The sequence below is a fragment of the Diospyros lotus genome, chromosome 13 (genome assembly GCF_014633365.1).
Source record: "Diospyros lotus cultivar Yz01 chromosome 13, ASM1463336v1, whole genome shotgun sequence".
In the NCBI taxonomy this organism is placed as follows: Eukaryota; Viridiplantae; Streptophyta; class Magnoliopsida; order Ericales; family Ebenaceae; genus Diospyros; species Diospyros lotus.
The window spans coordinates 32,661,621-32,683,902 of record NC_068350.1 but is presented as its reverse complement, the minus strand read 5'-3'; the positions used below and the strand labels follow the sequence as shown (position 1 = coordinate 32,683,902).

At 33.3% G+C, this 22,282-nt stretch overlaps 1 protein-coding gene across 3 annotated transcripts in view; it reads right to left on the bottom strand.

Annotated features, from left to right (window-relative positions):
- The window catches only part of LOC127788534 (beta-glucuronosyltransferase GlcAT14A-like), a 50,813-nt gene that overhangs the window by 11,794 nt on the left and 16,737 nt on the right, over window positions 1–22,282 (bottom strand). Inside the window, exon 4 of one of the 3 annotated variants that reach the window (XM_052316947.1) lies at window positions 6,122–6,198. The exons of the other annotated variants lie outside the window; for them this stretch is intronic. Within the exon in view, the coding sequence (XP_052172907.1) occupies window positions 6,122–6,198 (77 nt within the window). The remainder of the gene's footprint in view (window positions 1–6,121; window positions 6,199–22,282) is intronic. 3 annotated transcript variants of the gene reach the window in all.

The following is a 22,282-nucleotide window of genomic DNA, read 5'->3' as shown; positions in this document are numbered from 1 at the left end:
ACCTCATCAATTGGCGCAACTCATACTCCATCATTTGGCCATCTTCAGCCTCTTGCTTGACCCAATCCGTTGGATCCCTGATCTTTACATCTTATTTTCGAGACACTAAATGACCCTCTAAAATACTTATCATTTGATCCTAACTCTTTAGCTAGGCCATGTCACATCAAATTAATCATCAATGATTCAATCATCCTCGATAACCATAGTTATCCTATTTTTCATTGTAAGGATTTCGACTAATGATCTCAAATCAACAGTCTCTGAATCTCTCGAATCCATAATCATGGTTACTAAGTCAACCTTACCCCCGAATCATATCATCAGATCCTAATTTCAATAGCTAGATCATTCTGCTTGTACTAGTCCCTAACAAACTTTTACTATTCACTGAGAATAGTAACCGTATACTGGAATAGTGTCTGTACGTGAATAGTACACTAGGTAAGTTCTCAAAAAAGAGATATGGGTCACAAATGCACACTTAAATACCAAATCTTTCATTAGCCAGAACTTTCCTAGACATACACTTCCACTACACAGCACTTAAATCCAATGACCTCTAAGCCTTCAACCGATAATCCTCAAATCTCCAAATAGTGATTTCATATTACGAACCATTAGTCTCTTTCCCCTAAGCCTCTACTTGGGGTTCCTATTAACTGGTCCTATCAATATCGGATCCTCTTAAGTCTCCAAATTGCTATTCCCTAATTTTCAAATAGGGTTTAACTCTAATATCAACTATATTAGAGTCACTTAGGTCTTCCGCCCGACTGACAAGTATGGAAAATAAAATTTCCTTATGATTGTTGCTTATTTTTTGGTGCAAAAGGTGAAATCCCTCACCTTAAGAGCCCCCCACATACTGCCCCCACACACGTGGGAGGAGTTAATCACGGTACACGGTGGCCCCCAAGGCAGGAGGCACAGTACATAGTGCCCACAATGAGTCACCCCCACAAAAGGGTCCACACTGCGACTGCCATAACTCGAACCTGCATCCTTGGATGCAATCTGCTGCCCTAGAACCATCCATGCTACGCCCATGGGTTGCTTATTTTTGTTTGTTCCTTAGGTAATTCTAAAGCTATTATTGCTTATTTTTGTTTGGGCAGTTATAATAGGAAAATTTGGCACGCCTAGGATATGAGGAGAACTGATAAGGTAAATGCTCTCTTTCTCAGTATGTGCTTATTGATATTTTTTTTTTTGGGGGGTTGGCTTTATAAGACCATAGGGCATATCAAAAGTGATTAGGAAGAACAAAAAGAACTTGATGGGAAATTCTTGAACATGACATAGAATATAATGATTTTAGAGAGAATATGACAATGGATATGAATGATTTCAGAGATAGAATTCATGTAAGCTAAGTCCACCTAGTGGGATTAAGGCTTGTCATTGTAGCTGTAATAAGGTCCATGGGATATTTGACATTTCTTCTCCATCATATGCTCTTCTAGTATTTGTTTATGCATACCTTTGATTTTTGGTCATCAATCTAACATTTAGAACTCTTCCATTTGATAAATGGCAACTGCAGGCTAAGAAATCAAGCTAAATATTTTCTCATTGTTTTCTGCTTAACATATGTCAAGTACTATTATTGATTGAAAAGGAGAAAATGGACTATAAGACTACAATAGTTGGTTGCATCATATATGCGATACGTTTCTATATTTGTGGTGTTCTTTAGTAACCATGAGATGCAATTTCTTTTGAGAAAATGATTGTTATTTTAACCTAACTTATTGCATACAACAATTGAGGTTGTACATTTGTCTAATTGTGACATTTTGTCTTGCTAGAAGACATCTTTTCTTGCTCATTAACCATATCAGTTTGTCTTCCCAAACGTTGATCATTTCTTTCTATGTGACAGAAATACATAAAATATACTTAATATATTGTTATTCTGTTGATTTTTTGTGCCTGATATTGCCTTTAGAGGAATGGGGTCAACAAAGAGATGATTATGGACCATTGCCATCATGGGATGATGAAAATGGATTTGATGGTTAATATGATGGAGGTGTTCATAGTGATTTGGAGGACTCAAACACACTTGTCTCTTCAGTCTCATCAAGTTGGTTTATAATTATTCATTTGGTAATGGTATGGGCACAAATGGTGATTTATTGTTATTTATGATTTTATGAGTTTACATCCATCTCTTTATATTAGAGTACAATATTGAAAAGAATGGTCCCAAACACTTCACATTGTGTGTAGTGCCTAGGCCTCAAGCATTCTTTGCACCTAAGTGTGTCATGTGCCTTTGACAATATTGATGTTAGCTTATCAGATTCTATTTTATGTATATCTGGAAATTGATGATAAAATTGAGTGCCTTTGTACTACTAGATTGAAGCCATTTCTATCATTTTATAATAAATGGAAGCATGAATTGTACATGGGATCTGACTATTTTCTTATTAGTTATAATACTTTTCAATTTTCTCTATCTTTGATACTTGGAAAGATGTGTGCCCTAGGTTTTTGTTGAAAATATGTTAAAATTATAATATTGGTTTTGAGTTTGGAAGGAGTAGTTGTAACACCCGAGAATTTTAAAAAGACTCAAGTGGTCATAAGTGAAATTTTTAGATAAATTGGAGTTATAATATAATTTTTCACAGTTATGAGATACCGAATCGACTATAGAGAATGCCCGGAGTGTAAATATTTAAGAAAAATGATATGTGATTGACGAGCGTTCCGAGATAAGATTTATGATATTAGAAGAAATCGAAATTGAGACTATTTGTGATACAACTATGATTCAAGCTAAAAAATCGAATCGTCATATGAGATCTCCGAGAAATCAACGGAACCCTGGAGAAGGCTCCAATTTTATGTAAGGAACAAGTATGAGGTGGTTTTGTGATGAAACAAAAGCCCGGTGAAGGCATTGGGGCGAAATCGTCCTTATCAAATAAGTTTTGAGTTATTAATTTTACATTTTAAGTATCGTAATACAAATTAATTTGAGGTTTGAGGGTGTAATTGCAATTAGAGAATTGCCCACGTGTAATAGAGATGAAATTGAGATTTAAATGTGTAATTTCCTATATATATATATATTGATGTAATATATAGTGTTACATATATATATATATATCTGTCCATGTCCGGGTGTGGGAAGCCATGCCTCTGCAATTTCATAGCCATGCCTTGCAAACTCTATGGCTGCAAGTGGAGTCTTTTACACGCAAAGAAGGATGGGCAAGGTAGTAAGGAGAAGGGTGGAGAGCTTATAAATAGAGGGAGACTGAGAGCAAAAGAGGAAATGAAGAAAAGATGGAGAATGAAGCAACTGGGCACAACCACGGCAGTAGCAATTGGTCGGCGTGATGGGCGACGATCGACGGAGGCACGGGCTGCAATGGAGGGGGTCGGCGGTGGTCTGGCGGGCAACAACGACGGAGATGGCCGAAAGCAGCAGCCATGGTAGCATGCAACGTCCACGATCGGCGGAGCAAGCACGACAGCGGCTGCAACAGTGGCTGCATGGGCGTGGGCAGTGATTGACAAGGTCGGGGAGGGCTACGACAAGGCCAGCAGTGCGGCGACCAGCAAGCATAGAGGGTGGCCGAGAGGCCTTGTTCGTGCGGGAGGTTGAAGAAGAAGAAAGAAAGAAAGAAAAAAGGAAAAGGAAAAAAAAGAAAAGAAAAGAAAATGGAGAAAAATAAAGAAAAATAGAAAAAAAATAAGAAAAAATCTCCAAAAAAATTGAAAAAAAATATAAGAATTAATTTGGAACTAAAAAAGCATGCTCAGAGCTAGGAAATTGATTGGGCACGTGTTTCGAAGTCAAAACATGCATATCGAGAAAGCTTGAGAGGCTAAATCAAGATGAGTGATTTTTCTCATAAATTATTTTAAGAACTATGGTAGTGAAAAATTGAAAAAATATTTGAGGAATTATTTAGTATAGAATTATTAAGGAAAAATAGGAAGAAATAGAAGAAAAGTATGAGAAAATTAGGAAAAATAGAATATTGATATTCTTGAATAAATATGATGGTTAAGGTACGTTAATGTTCTGAATTGAGTATATTAGATGCCTGACACGAGAATCAAGAAATTATGATATATGTTTAAGGTAAGCAGTCCCTTAAACCTGGTTTCATGTAAATGGTTTTATCATGTTATCATGTCTTGATATGAATATGTCATGTATTGCATTTACATACTATGATAAAATGTACATATGTTCACGATGATATTATTGGTCATGCATTGCATGGGGTTTGAGATTAGGGACTGGTACCGTTACTCTACCAAGGATACCCCCATACACCTCGACCTGGTAAGGAGACTGTAAAAATGGAGAGTAACAGTTGGGTGCGATTGATTCAAACAAAAGGAATGATATCAGATTGCATTTTGCATATATGCATGAAATATGTAGTTGTTCCCTTACTTAGATGATTTATCATCTAACTTGGACCTTGTCCCTAGAATATTTAAGCGTTCTAGATGGAGATTGTAGTAGAAATGAGGATGAAAGAGAAATGTTATAGCACTTAGCAAAGTGCATGATATAATGGTTGTACGTTTATGTAACCTATGTATTTAAGTTCTGCTACTTTGAATTCTAAACGTTTTGAAGAATGATGATGTATAACTTTATTATTGGTTAATGTTAAAATTAAAGTTCGATTCTAGTTTTCGCATTTGATGTTATGATGATTCTCATTCGAGATAGATGAATGAAAATTTTAGGATGAATATGAAGGATGATATGGTTTAGCCGTAGTTTTGAATATAAAAAAAATATTATTCCAAAATTTTCTTAAGTTATAACACGCCTGAAAAACGGAGTGTTACAGTGGTGATAGATTAATTATATTTCTTTGACATTGTAATTGTGTGATTAGCTTCAGGTAGAAGTATATACTCCTCCATATGGACTAGGTGCAGTTTGGTTAAAAAATTTGGGTAGTCGATTAAATTGATTTTTTGTTTAGATTCGATTTTGTTCAGTTCGATTTTTTATTCGATTAGTTCAAAGTCAAAATCGATTAGTTCGATTTTTTGTTTAGATTCGGTTCGATCTAATTTTTGAATAGGTTTCTAGTTCGATTTTCAATTCGGTTAGCTTAAAGTCAAAATCGGTTAGTTCGATTTTGATTATTTCAGTTAGTGTAACGAGTCAATTCAATTCAATTTGGTTATATGCTTAGGGGCCATTCAATTCGGTTAGCTAAAATCTAGCAGTTCGATTATAACCGAATGCACACTCCTTAATCATCCGTGGATAAAGTCTGATCGATGAAGCCCGATCAAACTTCATCTAAGATGATGTCCGATCGGCTGGATGAAGTCCAATCGAACCTCGTGCATGAATTTTACCCTTCATCAGCTTCATCAAACAGACTTCATCAACTTCATCGATCAGATGAAGGTTGATCGGACTTCATGCATGAATTATACTCTTAATCATTAACTAACAAACCTTATAATTTCTATTTTAGAGTTACATAAGTAAACTAAAATGTTTTCTTGTGTTGTAGCTTTAGTGATACTTTATATTTATTAGATACGCATAATATTAAATTGGACACATTAATCAATTTTTACCTAAATTGTATTTAACTCTAATTGTCATATGATGAAAACATTAATAAATTTCACAAGTAAAATGCCAAAAAAAAAAAGCGATGAGATTATATTGGGTTTGGCTAAGAAATCCTCATCTATAAAAGTCGATTATACAAAGTTTTTTCACCATCGAGTTCAATGCTACTTTTTTACAAAAATATTGCAATTTGCTTTCAAAAGGTACAAACATCCTCATCCATTTGCCAGGACACCCATTGATTATTTGTATGCCTTAAGATGTTCTCGATGTACTTTATTATGAAGCATCCACAGTTGCTTTTGTATTAGGAATATCAAAATTTAATGTCAAACTATCAAATGACAACATTTGAATGTTTTCAATTGACTATAATATTTTAATTAAATACATACAGTACCCATCTGGTTGCTAAGGCAAAAGCACCTTTGATGAATCAAGACTCCCTACCTCCCATTCTCTATATAGATGTGCAAGTGTCTAAGTATGCTTGTAATATGGACTGCACATCAGGAGAATGGGTAAGAGGCTCACCAATGACTTCATAGATTCGACCCTTGACCGCTTGCTTCCCTCAGACCAAGCAATGGAGATATAACAATTTTTCACTCCTGCAAACATAGTTTGGCGAGAATCCAATGCTCATTCCATATAACACTCGGGAGTAAGACTTGCATGTAATATATTACGTTAGTTATGCGGGACAAAATCCATCAATTAAATGAAATAACACTTACGTAGGGAATCGTCCACCAAGGGATATTATCGCCAACTGTCCTCGCAACAAAACTTTTCCAATCGTTAAGGACAATCGCCTTACCAGGCAAAAAATTCCTATTAGTGTCGACATAGTTCTGACTCCAAAATATGTGCATATACGCCTAGAAGAAAATGTTTTACATTGATTATGGACGAAATAAAGATGCAACGAAAAATGAGTAATATAATGTGTTCAACACTCACAAAAAGCAAAGTCAACATAATGATGTAGTTTGTATCATACAGAGGACAAAAGTGTCTTAACTCTTCTCGATCGGAGGAAACACAAATAGTTATCAATGTGATGCCTCTCAAACCATTTCATCTCATCCTCTGTCTCACGAACGTGACTCGACAATACATGTTGCATGTGCTCGATGACACACCTACAATAAGCAAAAATTATTATAAGTGTGAGAATGTATTACTGATATAAATAGAAAAGATACTGACTATTTATACCTACTCAATTTCATCCTAGGAACGTATGTACTCGGTGTAACCCTCATAGGAGTTAAGATCATCGTCCCTCACTTGCTCGGGGTGATGCTTCGATACTTCCTCTGTTATCTGCATCATCCCGAGTGCTACATTGTTCGACGAGGGAACATTCTCTTATGTCCCCTCCGCTCCCAACGACGACATCATCTCCAAATCGTTTACCGGGAGGCACTATCTCCAAGTCTATGCCCTCCGCCACAACACCCTTCTTCATTCCCTTTTGTTAAATGGGATTAGTGTAAGGTGGATGACAAAATTGGAATGGCAACCGATATTGCATAATTCGTCTGCCCACCCTACCCATTTCCTCCTCCAACTCAACAAAAATTAACCATTACAAGATTGTAGTATAAAATGATGTGTAAATATATAAAAGTGAATTTGAAACTTACGATAGATGGAGATGTCTAGTCCTCCTCATCATCACGATCAAGCTGGATCTGATCATCACCATCTCAATCTAGATCATCACCATCATCGACATGATCTTGAGAATCTGGAAAAGCCGGGTCGTGTAGAAGGGTAAACAGTTTTTCAACCCTCCCCTCTAGTTGCCATACCTGTGTGTCTAGACTCAGCATCAACTGCAACGCCTCAATCAACATCTCGGTGATCGATAAAAGGCAAAATCAAAAACAATTACAAACAAACTATTAGTTTTCGTACAAAAATATTATTATAATAATCATACCGAAGGGAGTCTTGCCTCATGCCTATCCTTTGACGTCCTCTCTCTACGAACGGACTCCTCATCTTCTTTCCTACCCTCCTTCTCACCCGCCCCACCTTCGTCCTCATCCCTTTTATCCCTCAGACCTATCTTCTTCTCCTCCCCACTTGCCCCCCCTCATCCTCGTCCTTTATGTCCTTTCCATCTGCCTAGCAGACCAACCAATTTACTTATGTTCATACTAGCCGGGTACTACCACCCGAAACATGAGCTATTACTCACTGTGGGATCCACTACCTTGGCCCAGTTCGTGAGGCTCTCACCTAGTATAGTCTAGTGGAGAGATTCGTGCAGGGCCCACTAGGACATTTCTTGCAGATCTCCCAGTCCCTCCAAATCAGTGCACCACAATTGATCCATCAAGTGCTATTTAAGGAGGGGAAATTTCTCGGTGTCCATCACGATAAAATGTGGTTCGAGATTGGCAGCGTGTTATATATGGGAACCAAGAGTTCATCTTAATTAATGGACTTCGATTTGGGCCAATTAATAGCCAAATCTTGCGAGCGAGGCTTGTTGGGGATGCTAGCTTACAAGCGCGACTATTCCCATCACAGCAAGAGGTTGTGTCCAAGGACGACATAAAGGTACTACTCAATACCAGACATAACCAAGATGCAAATAATGTCCCAAAGCTAGGTTACCTTGCCGTGGTCAACATGCTATTATTAGACATCGATAAATGCTCAAATGTAGAGGATTTTCAATCAACCTTGATGGAGGATTTAGAAGAGTTTATGTCGTTCCCTTGGAGAACGTACATCTATCACTATAAGGAAAATCGATTTTAGTGACGAAAAATTCGTCACTAAAAAGAGAAAATCCACGAATAAAAATCTGTCGCAAAAAAGGCATCACTGAATTTCAGCAACGAAGTTGGACAATTTCATCGCAGATCTAGGGTAGTGTACCGCGTCACAAATCTACAATGGGACATCTTACCCGTCGCAAATCTACGACGAGTAATATGCTAATATGCGACGTGTATTCCCGTTGTAGATATTTTTAAATAATAAAAAATAAAACATTAAAATTATATTTTAAAATAAAATAATATAAAAAAATTAAAATTAATGTTAATATTTTAAATAAATAATATTATTTATTAAAATATTTTTTTGAAATTAAAACATGTTTTTAATTTTATTAAAATTAAAATTAATAATAATTTAATATTATAATTAATATTTTTGAAAATTAAGATTAATATTTTGTTTTAAAATAATAAAAAAATATTAAATAAAATATTAAAAATTAAAAATTAAAAAAATTAAAATAACAAGAAATTTATTTTAAAAAATAAATAAAATATTAAAAATAACATTAGAAAAAAATATTAATATTATCAATGTTTATATTAAAAATAATATAAAATTAACATTAAAAAATTAATATTAATAAATAATAAAAAATTCATTTAAAAATTTTCAAATGAAAATTAAATATTGTCAATGTTTACAATATTCAATTACAATCAATCGTCATTATTATTCTCATTTACATCTTCATCATCACCCTCGTCCTGATCAGCTATCGAGTCAAATTCATTCGGAATAATCGATGATCTAACATTTGCAGTAGATTATTTTGTTAATCACTGTATTACTATATTCATTTCTAACTGTCATGCTGTCATTTGTTCTTGTCACTGTTGTAATTGTTGACTCTCAGCCCGAATTTAAAGCAACTCTTTGTTAATTAGGTGACTATGAGTCTCATTTGTTCAAACTCTTGTGACATATTTCAAAATGATTAACTGGAGCGTTTGGCAAATATAGTGGGATATAGCAGGTTAGCTAGGAGCTCAAGCCATATATTCGATCCTTTTTATTCCAACCACTGATAGCTTGATAGAAAATGTCGTGTTCATTAATTGTAGGCGACGATAACTCTTTAGTATTTACGGATAATGAATATGCCTCCGCACTCAATCTATTATGATTTCCTATAAAATTAAAACATTCGTACTATTAATTAAAGAAATATTTTAAAATAAAAATTTTAATTTAACATATAAACAACGCCATAGATCTGTCATCGACCTACACTTCTTATTCTTGAGCATTTTTTTTCGTGTGGGTTCCCCTGAATAATTCAAACTCATTGGGCTCGCGATTTAATTCAATTGCCTACGTAAGAAATTAATACATAATATAGTAAAATTAATGAAATTAAACTTATTATATAATTTAAGTAAATTAGAAAATTACAACTTAGCATAAGTAATTACCAGTCTTCATCGAATCAACGAGGATGGAATGGACCCGCTAGTGTAAAGTGACCCACCAATCTCGAAGGCACAATTTTTTTATTTTGTATGGCAATTTTTTTTATTGCATTTATCTGCCCACTTTATATCAAGTGCCTTACGCACGTCAAAGTTCATCCACATTACCTGGTCTACCCTGCTTTTACTTCGATGCATATGGCTCCTAAAACTTCATCTATCTTATTTATTCTATATGATTCATATGGAATCATTATCCTCGAGTTGCTAAAAATACGTCTTCTACATTAAGTTAAGAAACATATATATTTAAGAATTTAAATACAAACATGTACTAATAAAAAACTACAATTTGACTTACGTTAAATTCTTCAAGTCACATCCTCCGTAATATTTCTGGTACCACATCCCAATGAATCCACGGTTTAATATATTGTGCCCTCCAAATCTTTGTTAGTTTATCTATGGGTCATTCTCAAGGATAAAATTGTCCAACACAAAAGATATATATATATATATAAACTTACAAAAAAATATATTAATTTGAATGTATAATAATTGCAAGTAATAAATTAAAAATACTAAATACGATATTTATTGATTACACTATTTATCACAAGATAAGTGTTTTCGACCATCTCTTTGGCTAGTGCCAACCGATTCAGTTGGACTGGGCTCAGAGTGTTGTGCAAAAGCAAATGAATTGGGTCCCTGCAGTGTCGGCATGAATGTGTATGAGAAAGATCTATCTAGCATATGAAAAGTTCCCCCAAGATATTAGTTAGTCTGTGATACAGCATCAAGTGCGTGGAAAGCGGGTGCAACACCGTAATAACCTCATGGCATCGTGCCACCAGAATATGGAAACTAAGTCATGGGAACAAAAGGTTGTGGGGGTGGTGACTGGAGATTGAATTGTGTAGAAGGAACAGAAGGTGTGGAGTCGGGGGAAGAAAATTGCGAACCAGAATTGTCATCTACTGAAGGTGTGGTCCTATAAGATGTTTTACTTCTACCCCTATCCGAAGGTATTGAATGTTCCGATATCTATTTTGACAATTATATATATATGAAAAACAAAAATATATAAACATGAAGATCATCACATTAAAAATACACAAGTAATTGATATCACACTTTAAAAATACAAAAATTATTAATTAACATGCATACAAAAAAATTTATCAGTCATCTTTTTCTATATATTCATCAATGCCTTCTTGATCACTATCCCTATCATCAAACAATATATTTTTTCTCGTCTTCTTCAGAAACAAATTCTTCCTCCACATCATATCTTCATCTTCTTTAACGATATTAGAAACACCAATTTCCTTTACTGACCCATTATTGTCTTGTAAAATGCCTTCGAAGTCAACATTTACATCGATTATAGCCAGTTGCAATATTTCATCATCTTGAAAAGGTTCTTACATGTTAATTTCAGGAGCATTTATTATATCTCGTGCCATCATTTTTTATAACCATCCAACCATTTTTATCACGACAGTGGTCAAGGTAAGGCGCGTAATATACTTGTTCAGCTTGTTAGACAAATATGAATGGATCATATTTCTTGTATCTTCTTCATGATCGAATGTATACCATATTTATCATAAATTTTAGTTAATCGTAGACTTAGATCATACCATTTACATTTGAACATAATCACCATTTTTATTAATAAGTCTGCATATTTCAACTCAATTATATCTATAATTTTTTTATAATAATTCATATACGGAGCTCCACCCCCTGACGCAGACACGCAAACATCATAATTTTCTATCGACCTACTTTGATTTCATTCAATAGTATGAAATTTGTATCCATTGATGAAATACATTGACCAATATCTCACGTTGGGAGTTGGCCCCCACCCTATGCTCTGAATTAGTGGGTCAACAATAACTTCGCCACTCAAATTCACCTAACCAAATATTTGTACAACTTTTATGTATACATAATTAACATTAAATTAAAAAATACCCTAAATTTTGCAAACTTAATTATGAAACCAAACATAGAAATGCTCCTCAATTTGTTTGTCTAATTTTTCGTCACTGATTACTGACGATAATTCACGTAACATGTTTGTGTATATGCTGAAACATTAAAGTTATATATCAACTTAATATAATAAAATTATTATGAACTCATAAATATAATAATATAACTTTTAGTTCTTACTCAATATAAGGTTCAACCTCTAACGTATTTAGCAAAACATACAACTTTGCTACTTGGAACTCATTCGCATCCAACCATCTTGTTTTCATTGGATCAGTCGCACGGCCTGGATAATTGAAAATAGAAATTTGTGCATGCGAAGATTCTCCCCGTCATCATTTCGAGGGGCTCTCATCCTTCTTAATTGAATATTTGATTCAAAATAATATGAACCAAATGTGGTCGTCTCCTCAATTAAATATGCCTCACAGATAGATCCTTCTACACGAGCTTTATTTCGGACTTTCTTCTTTAAAGTGTTGAAAAACCTAAGTTATTAAAAAGCCTTCTTAATTTATGAAAAAAATATAATAAACTATATAACAAAATCAATAAATTATATAATTAAAATTAATATTACCGTTCAAATAGATATATCCATCTGTATTGGATTGGGGCCCCAACCTTTGCTTCGTAAATTAAGTGTACTGGGAGACGCTCCATTGGGTTAAATTATCCAGGTGAAAATACACACTTCATTTTGAATAAAATAATCGGGATGTTCTATTTCATGATTTCCAAATGTTCAGATCTTAATGCTGTTGAGCATATTTATTTGAAAAACTAACATAACTTAGTTATTGGATTCCAAATCCGAATCAATAATCCTGAAAATACGATTGAAAGTAACTACTCCATGAGAACACAACTTCTCATTCTTCATATCAACACATTTGCCCAATTTAGATGCATATATGTCAGGGAATTTTAAGTTCTTTTATCCATTTCAAAACACTTAACTTTTCTTGTGAAAATATATTGAGTCTTGGGTTTTTAATATTTACCCCCACCACATTCTACTAATCTAACTCCTTTCACATGTAATATTCCTTCAGGTCCATTCTAGTTTTGGTATTATTTTTAGTTTTACCTTTTACGACCATAACTGTATTGAAAAGATTATCAAAAATATTCTTCTCGATGTGCATGGTATCCAAGTTGTGTCGGATAAAATTATCTTTCTAATATAGCAAGTCCCAAAACATACTTCTTTTTGTCCAATTGTGTTGTATACTATATCCGGAACATAACACAATCTTGTTGTAAGATAGATGGGACATTACACTCTACAAAATACATTTTCTCCACTTAAGCGAGGGGGTGGACAAGAATCATCAACTTTATTTTATCGAAATGTAGTTGTATTCCTCCGAAAATGGTGATCCATTTGCAAAAATTATCGGTAACAATTAAAAAATGATGTCTTTCTACCATACTTGAGATCAAAAGTTTTTGTGTTTTCTATACAATACGAGCATGTGAATCTATTTGATGTCATCTAACTAAATAACATTTTATATGTAGGAAAATCATTGACGATCCACAATAGAGCTGTCTTCATCACAAAATTTTGTTTTGTTGATATATCATAAGCTGAACACTCCTTCGTGCTAAAACAATTTAAGTTCATTAATTAAAGACTGTAAAAACACGTATATCTTACTTTTTGGATTTGATGGACCTAAAATAATAGCCGTTAGAAACATAAACTCTCTTTTCAAACATAATCCAAGCGACAAGTGATATAAGGTCACAATGATTGGCCAACAAGAGTACGGGCAACCCGATTGACCATACAAAGTGAACTCATTTACACATAAACCAAGCCTCACATTTCTAGGATTGGCAAAGAAGTCAGGATGTGTCCGATTGATATATTTCCATGCTTGATCGTCGGATGAATAAGACAATACCCCAAACTCTCTCTAACTTTCATAGTGTCATCTCATGTTCAAAGCAATAATAGTTGAAGCATAGATTCTAATAGGAATTTCTCTAAATTTTCTCATGTCATTTCTTGCCTATTTAAAACGAGAATGATTGCAAAACTTACATCTCGTTCCAAATTCATCATCCTTATAATATAACATACAACTATTTAGACAACAATTAATCTTCTAACAATCAAGTCCAATATTAAAAACCAACTTTTTAGTATGATAAAAGTCACCGAGCACACGATTACCAATTGACATTGTATGTTGCATAAACTGCATGATTTCATTATAACAACATTCGGGTATGTTGCAATCCTACTTAATACTTAGCATCCTAACTGCAACAGAAAGTTCACTTTCTACGTCATAACCCGGGTATAATGGGGATTGTGCAGTAGATAGCATCTCATAAAATGCTTTTACATTTTCATTAGATGATTCCTCACTATTGTACTATTGATAACCACTTCTGCTAACCGCTCATTGCATTGTAGTAGACCCATGTGACGGCCCTACCGCATCTATTACCATTTGTTCATACGGATTGAATTGATCTTTAAAATTATTTTCTCTATAATATTCTTTTACAATAACACTTGGAGGCATTACTGGCATGTCTTCCCCAGGGTTCGTCAAGTAATAGTACAATTTCATAAACCCATGCTTACAAATATCCATTTTCACCTCATTAATTGATTTGAACTTCAAATCCTCACATTTCATACAAGGACACTTCAACACTCATAGTCTATGAAACTTTCTTGAGTAGATGCAAGTTGATTGAACTCGTCGGCACTAGCAAAAAATACAGGAGTGATCTCACCCCTTCCTAACATACACTTATTATCAATCCACCAACGATGCAACTAAACTTTCATTTTCAATTCAAAATTACATAACAAACATGTTATAATTCCTCACAAGTATATGATTAAATGGCTATATATCCTAAAAACTAACTAAATCATATATCATGACTCCAGACTGTCATAGACAATTGATAAATATAAAATAAATAATTCATTATTCTCTTAAAATTCGTTTATTTAATGTGCATATTTATTTAATAAATAAATACTACATTGAGAAAAAAAATTGATCTTTTTAAAATACTATATATTTCTAAATTAAATTAAATTTTATAAATAGATTTGTTTAAACTAAATATTCAGAATATTTTCTGTATTACTTAGTTCTACATATTTGAATTGAATTTTTCTTAAATACTTATTTAAATTTTTCTTTAATACTTAAATACTTTAAAAAAATGGCGTGAAAACAGGGCGAGAGAAGAGAAATGGGGGTGAGAAAAGACAAGTAATACATAAAATATTTCGAATATTTAGTTTACACAAGCTTATTTATAAAATTTAATTTAATTTAGAAATATATAGTATTTTAAAAAGATCAAAATTTATCTCAATGTTTTATTTATTTATTAATAAATATGCACATTAAATAAACAAAATTTTAGAGAATAATAAATTGTCTATTATTATATTTATTTATTGTTCATATTTATCAGTTGTCTATGACAGTCTAGAGTCATGAAATATAATTTGGTTAGTTTTCAAGATATATATTCATTCAATCATATACTTGTGAGGAATTAGCACATGTTCATTATACAATTTTGAATTGAAAATTGAAGTCTCATTGCATCGTCGATGCATTGATAATAGGTGTATGCCAAGAAAGAGTAGGATCACTCCTGAATTTTATGCTGGTGTCAATGAGTTCATTCAACTTGCATCTACTCAAAAAAATTTCATGAGAATAGAAATGTTGAAGTATCCTTATATGAAATGTGACTACTTGAAGTTCAAATAAGTCAATGAGATGAAAATGGATCTTTGTAAGCATGGGTTTACGAAAAAGTACTATTACTGGATAAACCATAGGGAAAACATACCAGTAATGCCTCGAAGTGTTATTATAAATAAATATTATAGAGAAGATAATTTTAAAAATCAGTTCAATCCATATGAGCAATTGGTAATGGATGCGATAGGATAGTCACATGGGCCTACTACAATGCAAGGAGCGGTTAAAGAAAGTGGTCATCAGTCATACAATATTGAGGAATCACTTAATGAAAATGCAAAAACATTTTATGAGATGTTATTTGCTACACAATCCCCATTATACCCGAGTTATGACGCAGAGAGTGAACTTTCTATTGCAGTTAGGATACTGAGTATTAAGTCTAATTACAACATGCCCGAATGTTGTTATAATGAATTTATGCAGTTTATACAACATACAATACCAATTGGTAATTGTGTGCCCGATGACTTTTATCATAATAAGAAGTTGGTTTCTAAGTTTAGACTTGGTTGTCAAAAAATCGATTGTTGTTCAAATAGTTGTATGTTATAATAAGGATGATGAATTTTGGAACGAGTTGTAAGTTTTGCAATCATCCTCATTTTAGACCGACAAAAAATACACGAAAAAATTTAAAAAAAATCTTTTTAAGAGAATGTGGTATTTGCCCCTCATACCAAAATTGCAAAAAATCTATACTTCAACGATTACTGCTTCAAACATGAGATGACATTATTAAAATCAGAGGGTTTGGGGTATTATCTCACTCGTCCAATGGTGAAGTATGGAAATATTTCAATCGGACACATCTTGACTTCTTTGTCGATCTTAGAAATGTGAGGCTCGGTTTGTGTGCAGATAGGTTCATTCTGTATGGTTAATTAAGTCGCCCATACTCTTGTTGGCCAATTATTGTAACCCCATATAATTTGTTGCCTGGATTATGTTTGAAAATAGAGTTTATGTTTCTAACGGCTATTATTCCAAGTCTATCAAATCCAAAAAGTAAGATATACGTGTTTTTATAATCTTTAATTTCTAAACTAAAATTGCTTTGGCATGAAGAAGTGTTGACATAAGACATATCAAGAAAGCAAAACTTTATGATGAAAGCAGCTCTATTGTGGATCGTCAATGATTTTCCTACGTATGAAATGTTATCTGGTTAGATGACATCAGGTAGATTAGCATGTTCGTATTGTATAAAAACACAAAAACTTTTAATCTCAAGTACAGTGGAAAGACATCATTTTTTGACTGTCACTGAGAATTCTTACCAATAAATTACCCTTTTCGGAGGAATACAATTGCATTTTTAAAAAATAAAGTTGATAATTCTTGTTCACCCCATCGCTTAAGCGAAGAAAACATATTTTGTAGAGTATGTAATGTCCCATCTATCTTACCACAACAAGAGTGTGTTATGATTGAATATGGTGTGCAACACAATTGAACAAAAAAAAATATTTTTTTAGGACTTGTCATATTAAAAATATAGTCTAATCTGACACAACTTGGATGTCACGCATATCGAGAATAACATTTTTGACAATCTTTTCAATACAGTCATGGACGTGAAACGGACTTGAAGGAATATTACATGCGGAAAGAGTTAGAATTAGTAAAACGTGTTGGGGTAAATATTGGAAACTCAAAGCCCAATATACTTTCACGAGAGAGCAAAAGTTAAGTGTTTTAAAATAGATAAAACAACTTAAAACTCCCTTAGGGATATGCATCTAGAATGGGCACAGATGTGCTGATATGAAGAACGAAAAGTTGTTTGGCTTGAAGAGTCATAATTGTCATATTCTCATAGAGCAGTTACTTCCAACGACATTTTTAGGATTATCGGATCAGATTTAGAGTTCAATAACTGAGTTATGTCAGTTTTTCAAATAAATATGATAATAGTGTTAAGAACTGAACATTTTGAAGTCATGGAACAGAACATCTCGATTATTTTAGGCAAAATGGAGCGTGTATTTTTGCTTGGATGGTTTAACCCAATAGAGCCTCTCCTAGTACACTTAACTTACGAAGCAAAGGTCTGGGCCCCAACCTTATATTAATATATTTATGAGTTCATAATAATTTTATCATATTAAGTTGATATATAACTTTAATGTTTCAGCGTGTACACAAACATGTTACGTGAATTATCGTCAATAATCAGTGACGAAAAATTAAACAAACAAATCGATGAGCATTTCTGTGTTTAGTTCCATAATCATGTAAGTTTACAAAATTTAAGGTATTTCTTAATTTAATATTAATTATGTATACATAAAAGTTACACAAATATTTGGTTAGGTGAATTTGAATGACGAAATTATGGCAAACCTACTAATTCAGAGTGTAGGATGGGGGCTAACTCCTAACGTGAGACATTGGCCAATATATTTCATAAATGGATACAAATTTCATACTGTTGAATGTAGTCAGAGTAGGTCAATAGAAAATTGTGATGTTTGCGTGTCTGCGTTAGGGGGTGGAGCTCCACATATGAATTATTATAAAAAAATTATAAACATAATTGAATTGGAATATGTAGACTTACCAATAAAAAGAGTGATTCTATTCAAATGTGAATGGTATAATCCAAGTCTACGAGAAACTAAAATTCATGATAAATATGGAATTGTAAACATTCAATCATCAAGAAGATACAAGAAATATGATCTATTCATATTTGCCCAACAAGTTGAACAAGTATATTACGCGCCTTACCCTGACCACTGTCGCGATAAAAATGGTTGGATTGTTGTAATTAAAACGAAGGCACGAGATACAATAAATGCTCTTGAAGCTAACATGGAAGAAGTTTTCCAAGAGAATGAAATATTACAACTGCCTATAATCGATGTAAATGTTAACCTCATAGGCACTTTACAAGACAATAATAGACCAGTTGAGGAAATTGATATCTCCAATATCATTGAGGAAAAAGAAGATAATGTGGAAGAAGAATCTGTTTCAAAAGAAGATGAGAAATATGTATTATCTGATGATAGAGATAGTGACCGGGAAGACATTGATGAATATATAGAAAAAAATGATTGACTAGATTTTTTTTGTGTGCATGTTAATTAATAACATTTTGTATTTTAATGTATGATATCAATAACTTGTGTATTTTTAATGAGATGATCATGATGTTTGTATATTTTTGTTTTTTATATATATAATTGTTAAAATAGATGTTGGAACATTCAACACCTCTGGATAAGGGAAGAGGTAAAAGTAGAACATCTTATAAAACTATAGATTCACCAGATGACAATTCTGGTTCGCAATATTCTTCTCCAGACTCCACACATATTGTCTCTTCCACACAATTCAATCTCCAGTCACCACCCCCACAACCTTTTGCTCCTATGGCTCAATTTTCATATCATGGTGGCACGATCTCATGGGGTTATTAAGGTGTTCACCCGCTTCCCACCCACCAAATGTTGTACTACAAATTAGTCAATATCTTGAGGGAACTTTTCATATGCCAAACAGGCTATCCCCATACACATTTATGCCGATATCGCAAAGACCCAATTCATTGCCTGCTTTTGCACAGCACTTTGAACCTAGTCCAACTGAACTAGTTGGCACTAACCGAGGAGATGGTCAAAAATGCCTATCTTGCAATGAATAGTATAATCAGTGAATATCGTATTTATTATTTTAAATTTATTACTTGTAATTATTATACATTTAAATTAATATATTTTTTTTATAAGTTTATATATATATATATCTTTTGTGTTGGACAGCATTATCCCTAAGAATGGCCCACCAGACAAACTAGCAAAGATTTGGAAAGCACGATATACTAAACCATGGATTCATTGGAATAAGGTGTCAAAAATAATACGAAGGATGTGACTTGAAGAATTTAGCGCAAGTCAAATTATAGTTCTTTATTAATACAAGTTTGTATTTAAATTCTTAAATATATATATATATGTTTCTTAACTTAATGCAGAAGACGTATTTCTGGCAACCCGGGAATAATGATCGCATATAACTCACATGGAATAAGTCAGGTAGACGAAGTTTTAGGAGTCATATACATCGAATTAAAAGCAGGGAAGACCAGACAATGTGAATGGACCCCGACATGCGTAAGGCACTTGATGCAAAATGGGCAAATGAAAGCAATAAAAAAATTGCCACACAAAATAAAATAAATCATGCCTCCGAGACCAGTGGATCACTCCACACTGGCGAGTCCATTCCATTCTCGTTGACTTGAATAAGGTTGGTAATTACTTATGCTAAGTTGTATTTTTCTAATTTATTTAAATTATATAATAAATTTAATTTTATCAATTTTACTATATTGTGTATTAATTTCTTATGTAGTCAACTGAATTGAATTTTGAGCACAATGAGTTTGAATTATTCAGGAGAACCCACACGAGAAAATAAGCTCAAGGAAAAGAAGTGTGGGTCAATGACAGATCTAGGGGCATCACTGCAAATGTATTTATATATTAAATTAAAATTTATATTTTAAAATATTTTCTTAATTAATAACACGAATGTTTTAATTTTATAGAAAATATATGATAGATTCAGTATGGAGGCATATTCATTATCTGCAAGTAGTCATGGCCAAAATTGAACAGGACTGGCGGTTCGAGCAGGAACCGGACCCGGCCGAACCGGAACCGGACTGAACCGGCGAAATTCGGTCCGGTTCCGGTTCAAGGTTCCGGGGAACCGGAACCGCCGGTTCCGCGGAACCGGAACCGGAACTGCCGGTTCCGGTTCCGGGGTTCCGGTTCCGCGGAACCGGAACAACCCCCCCTAAACATGGCCACGGTTCATGAACCGTCGGTTCCGGTTCATGAACCGCCGGTTCCGGTTCAAGAAATCTTTGAACTTGAACCGAACCGCCCAAGGGCGGTTTGGGACGGTTCGGTTCCGGTTCCGGTTCGTGCCGGTTTGGTCAACGGTTTGGACCGGTTCGGTCAACGGTTTGAGCCGGTTCGGTCAACGGTTCTGGTTCAAACCGAATTTTTTTAATTTTTTTTAAATATTGTTGTATTCAATTTTGGTCCTTGTTCCGTTGTTCGGTTCGGTTTGGTTTCGATTTTTAATTGTTAAATGTAATTGTAAATATAAATATTCTCAATCATATTTTTAATAAAAAAACACTACTAAAAATTGAAGAAATATAAGTAATAATTTTATTAAAAATAATTAAAACAACTAAATAAGTATGTAATACAAGTAATTAATTTTTACAAATGTGAAAAATAAAAAATAGAATTAGACTTAATTTCATTAAAAAATAATTACAACAAAAATGTAATACAAGTAATTAATTTTTACAAATGTGAAAAAAAATAAAATATGGACTTGGATCCTACGCATCTTCATTGGAGTCGGAAGTCGTCGTTGTTGAACCATCATTAACCCATTCGTCAGATGATGATGAATGGATAAGTTCTTCTTGACGTCGCATGTTAGCTCTTTCCCAATCATCGAGGCAAACTTGAGCTTCCAATGATTCTGGAGCCAATCTTGATCTTCTTTCGTCCAAAATGTTGCCTCCACTACTGAATGTTTGTTCAACGGCTACAGTTGAAGTTGGAACTGCAAAAAGTTGACTTGCAATAATTGCAAGAGTTGGAAATGTCTCCTTGTGCCTTTTCCACCACTCCAAAATTTTAAAATTTAAACCTGTATCATTACCAAACTCAAAAACTGTGGTTAGATAAGTTTCGAGCTCCGAATGTGAGCTCGATCTAGGTTTTTTCCTCCTTTGATCTAAAAATTTATGACCTCATTTCATTGGTTGGGAGGAAGAGGAATGCGAAGCCATGGATGGAAATGATTCTTCACTACTAGGAGCAATAACATATGCTTCATATAATTGATTGCATAAAGTTCTAACCTTAGAAATTATAATATTCACATCAATTTCTTCATTATTTTCTAATCCTAACAACGAATAATAGTTAGACAAACACTCAATTAAACCATCAAATTTACACCTAGGATCAAATACCATAGTAACAAGAAAAATTTCAGGAATAAATTGATAATAACGTAACCATTTTTCTCTCATTTCTAAAACAGCATGACAAATTTCTTCAACATTAATTCCTTCCATTAATACACCGGCCACATTCATTGCTTCTATTAAAAATTGATGTGAAGTTGGTTTATAAACACTACTAAGTGTATGAGTAGCATCATTAAAAATTCGTAAAATATTCAAAATTGAACTATAAACATTCCACATAGTTGGAAAAATAGGATATTGTGAAATATAATTTGCTGCAAAAGAACACAATAAATCTTTATATTCAAAAGATTGATTAAGTAATTTAAAAGTTGAGTTCCAACGAGTAGGGACATCTTTTGAAAAACGTTTTGGGGTTTGACCATTGGAGGTGCAAAAATGTGCCCATGCTTTTGCAGTTCGAGGGTGTACCCAAATATAAGAAATAACATTTCTAATTGGATCTAAATAAGAATTAAGTGACTTAATACCATCTTGAACACATAAATTTAAAACATGGCATGCACATCTAACATGAAAAAATCTTCCACCAAAATTTGGTTGGCAAATTATTTTCAATTCATTAATAGAAGCAGTATTAGCCGATGCATTATCAAAAGAAATTGAAAAAATTCTATTAACTAATCTATATTCTTGTAAAATTTGTTGAATTAATCTACAAATATTTTCAGCA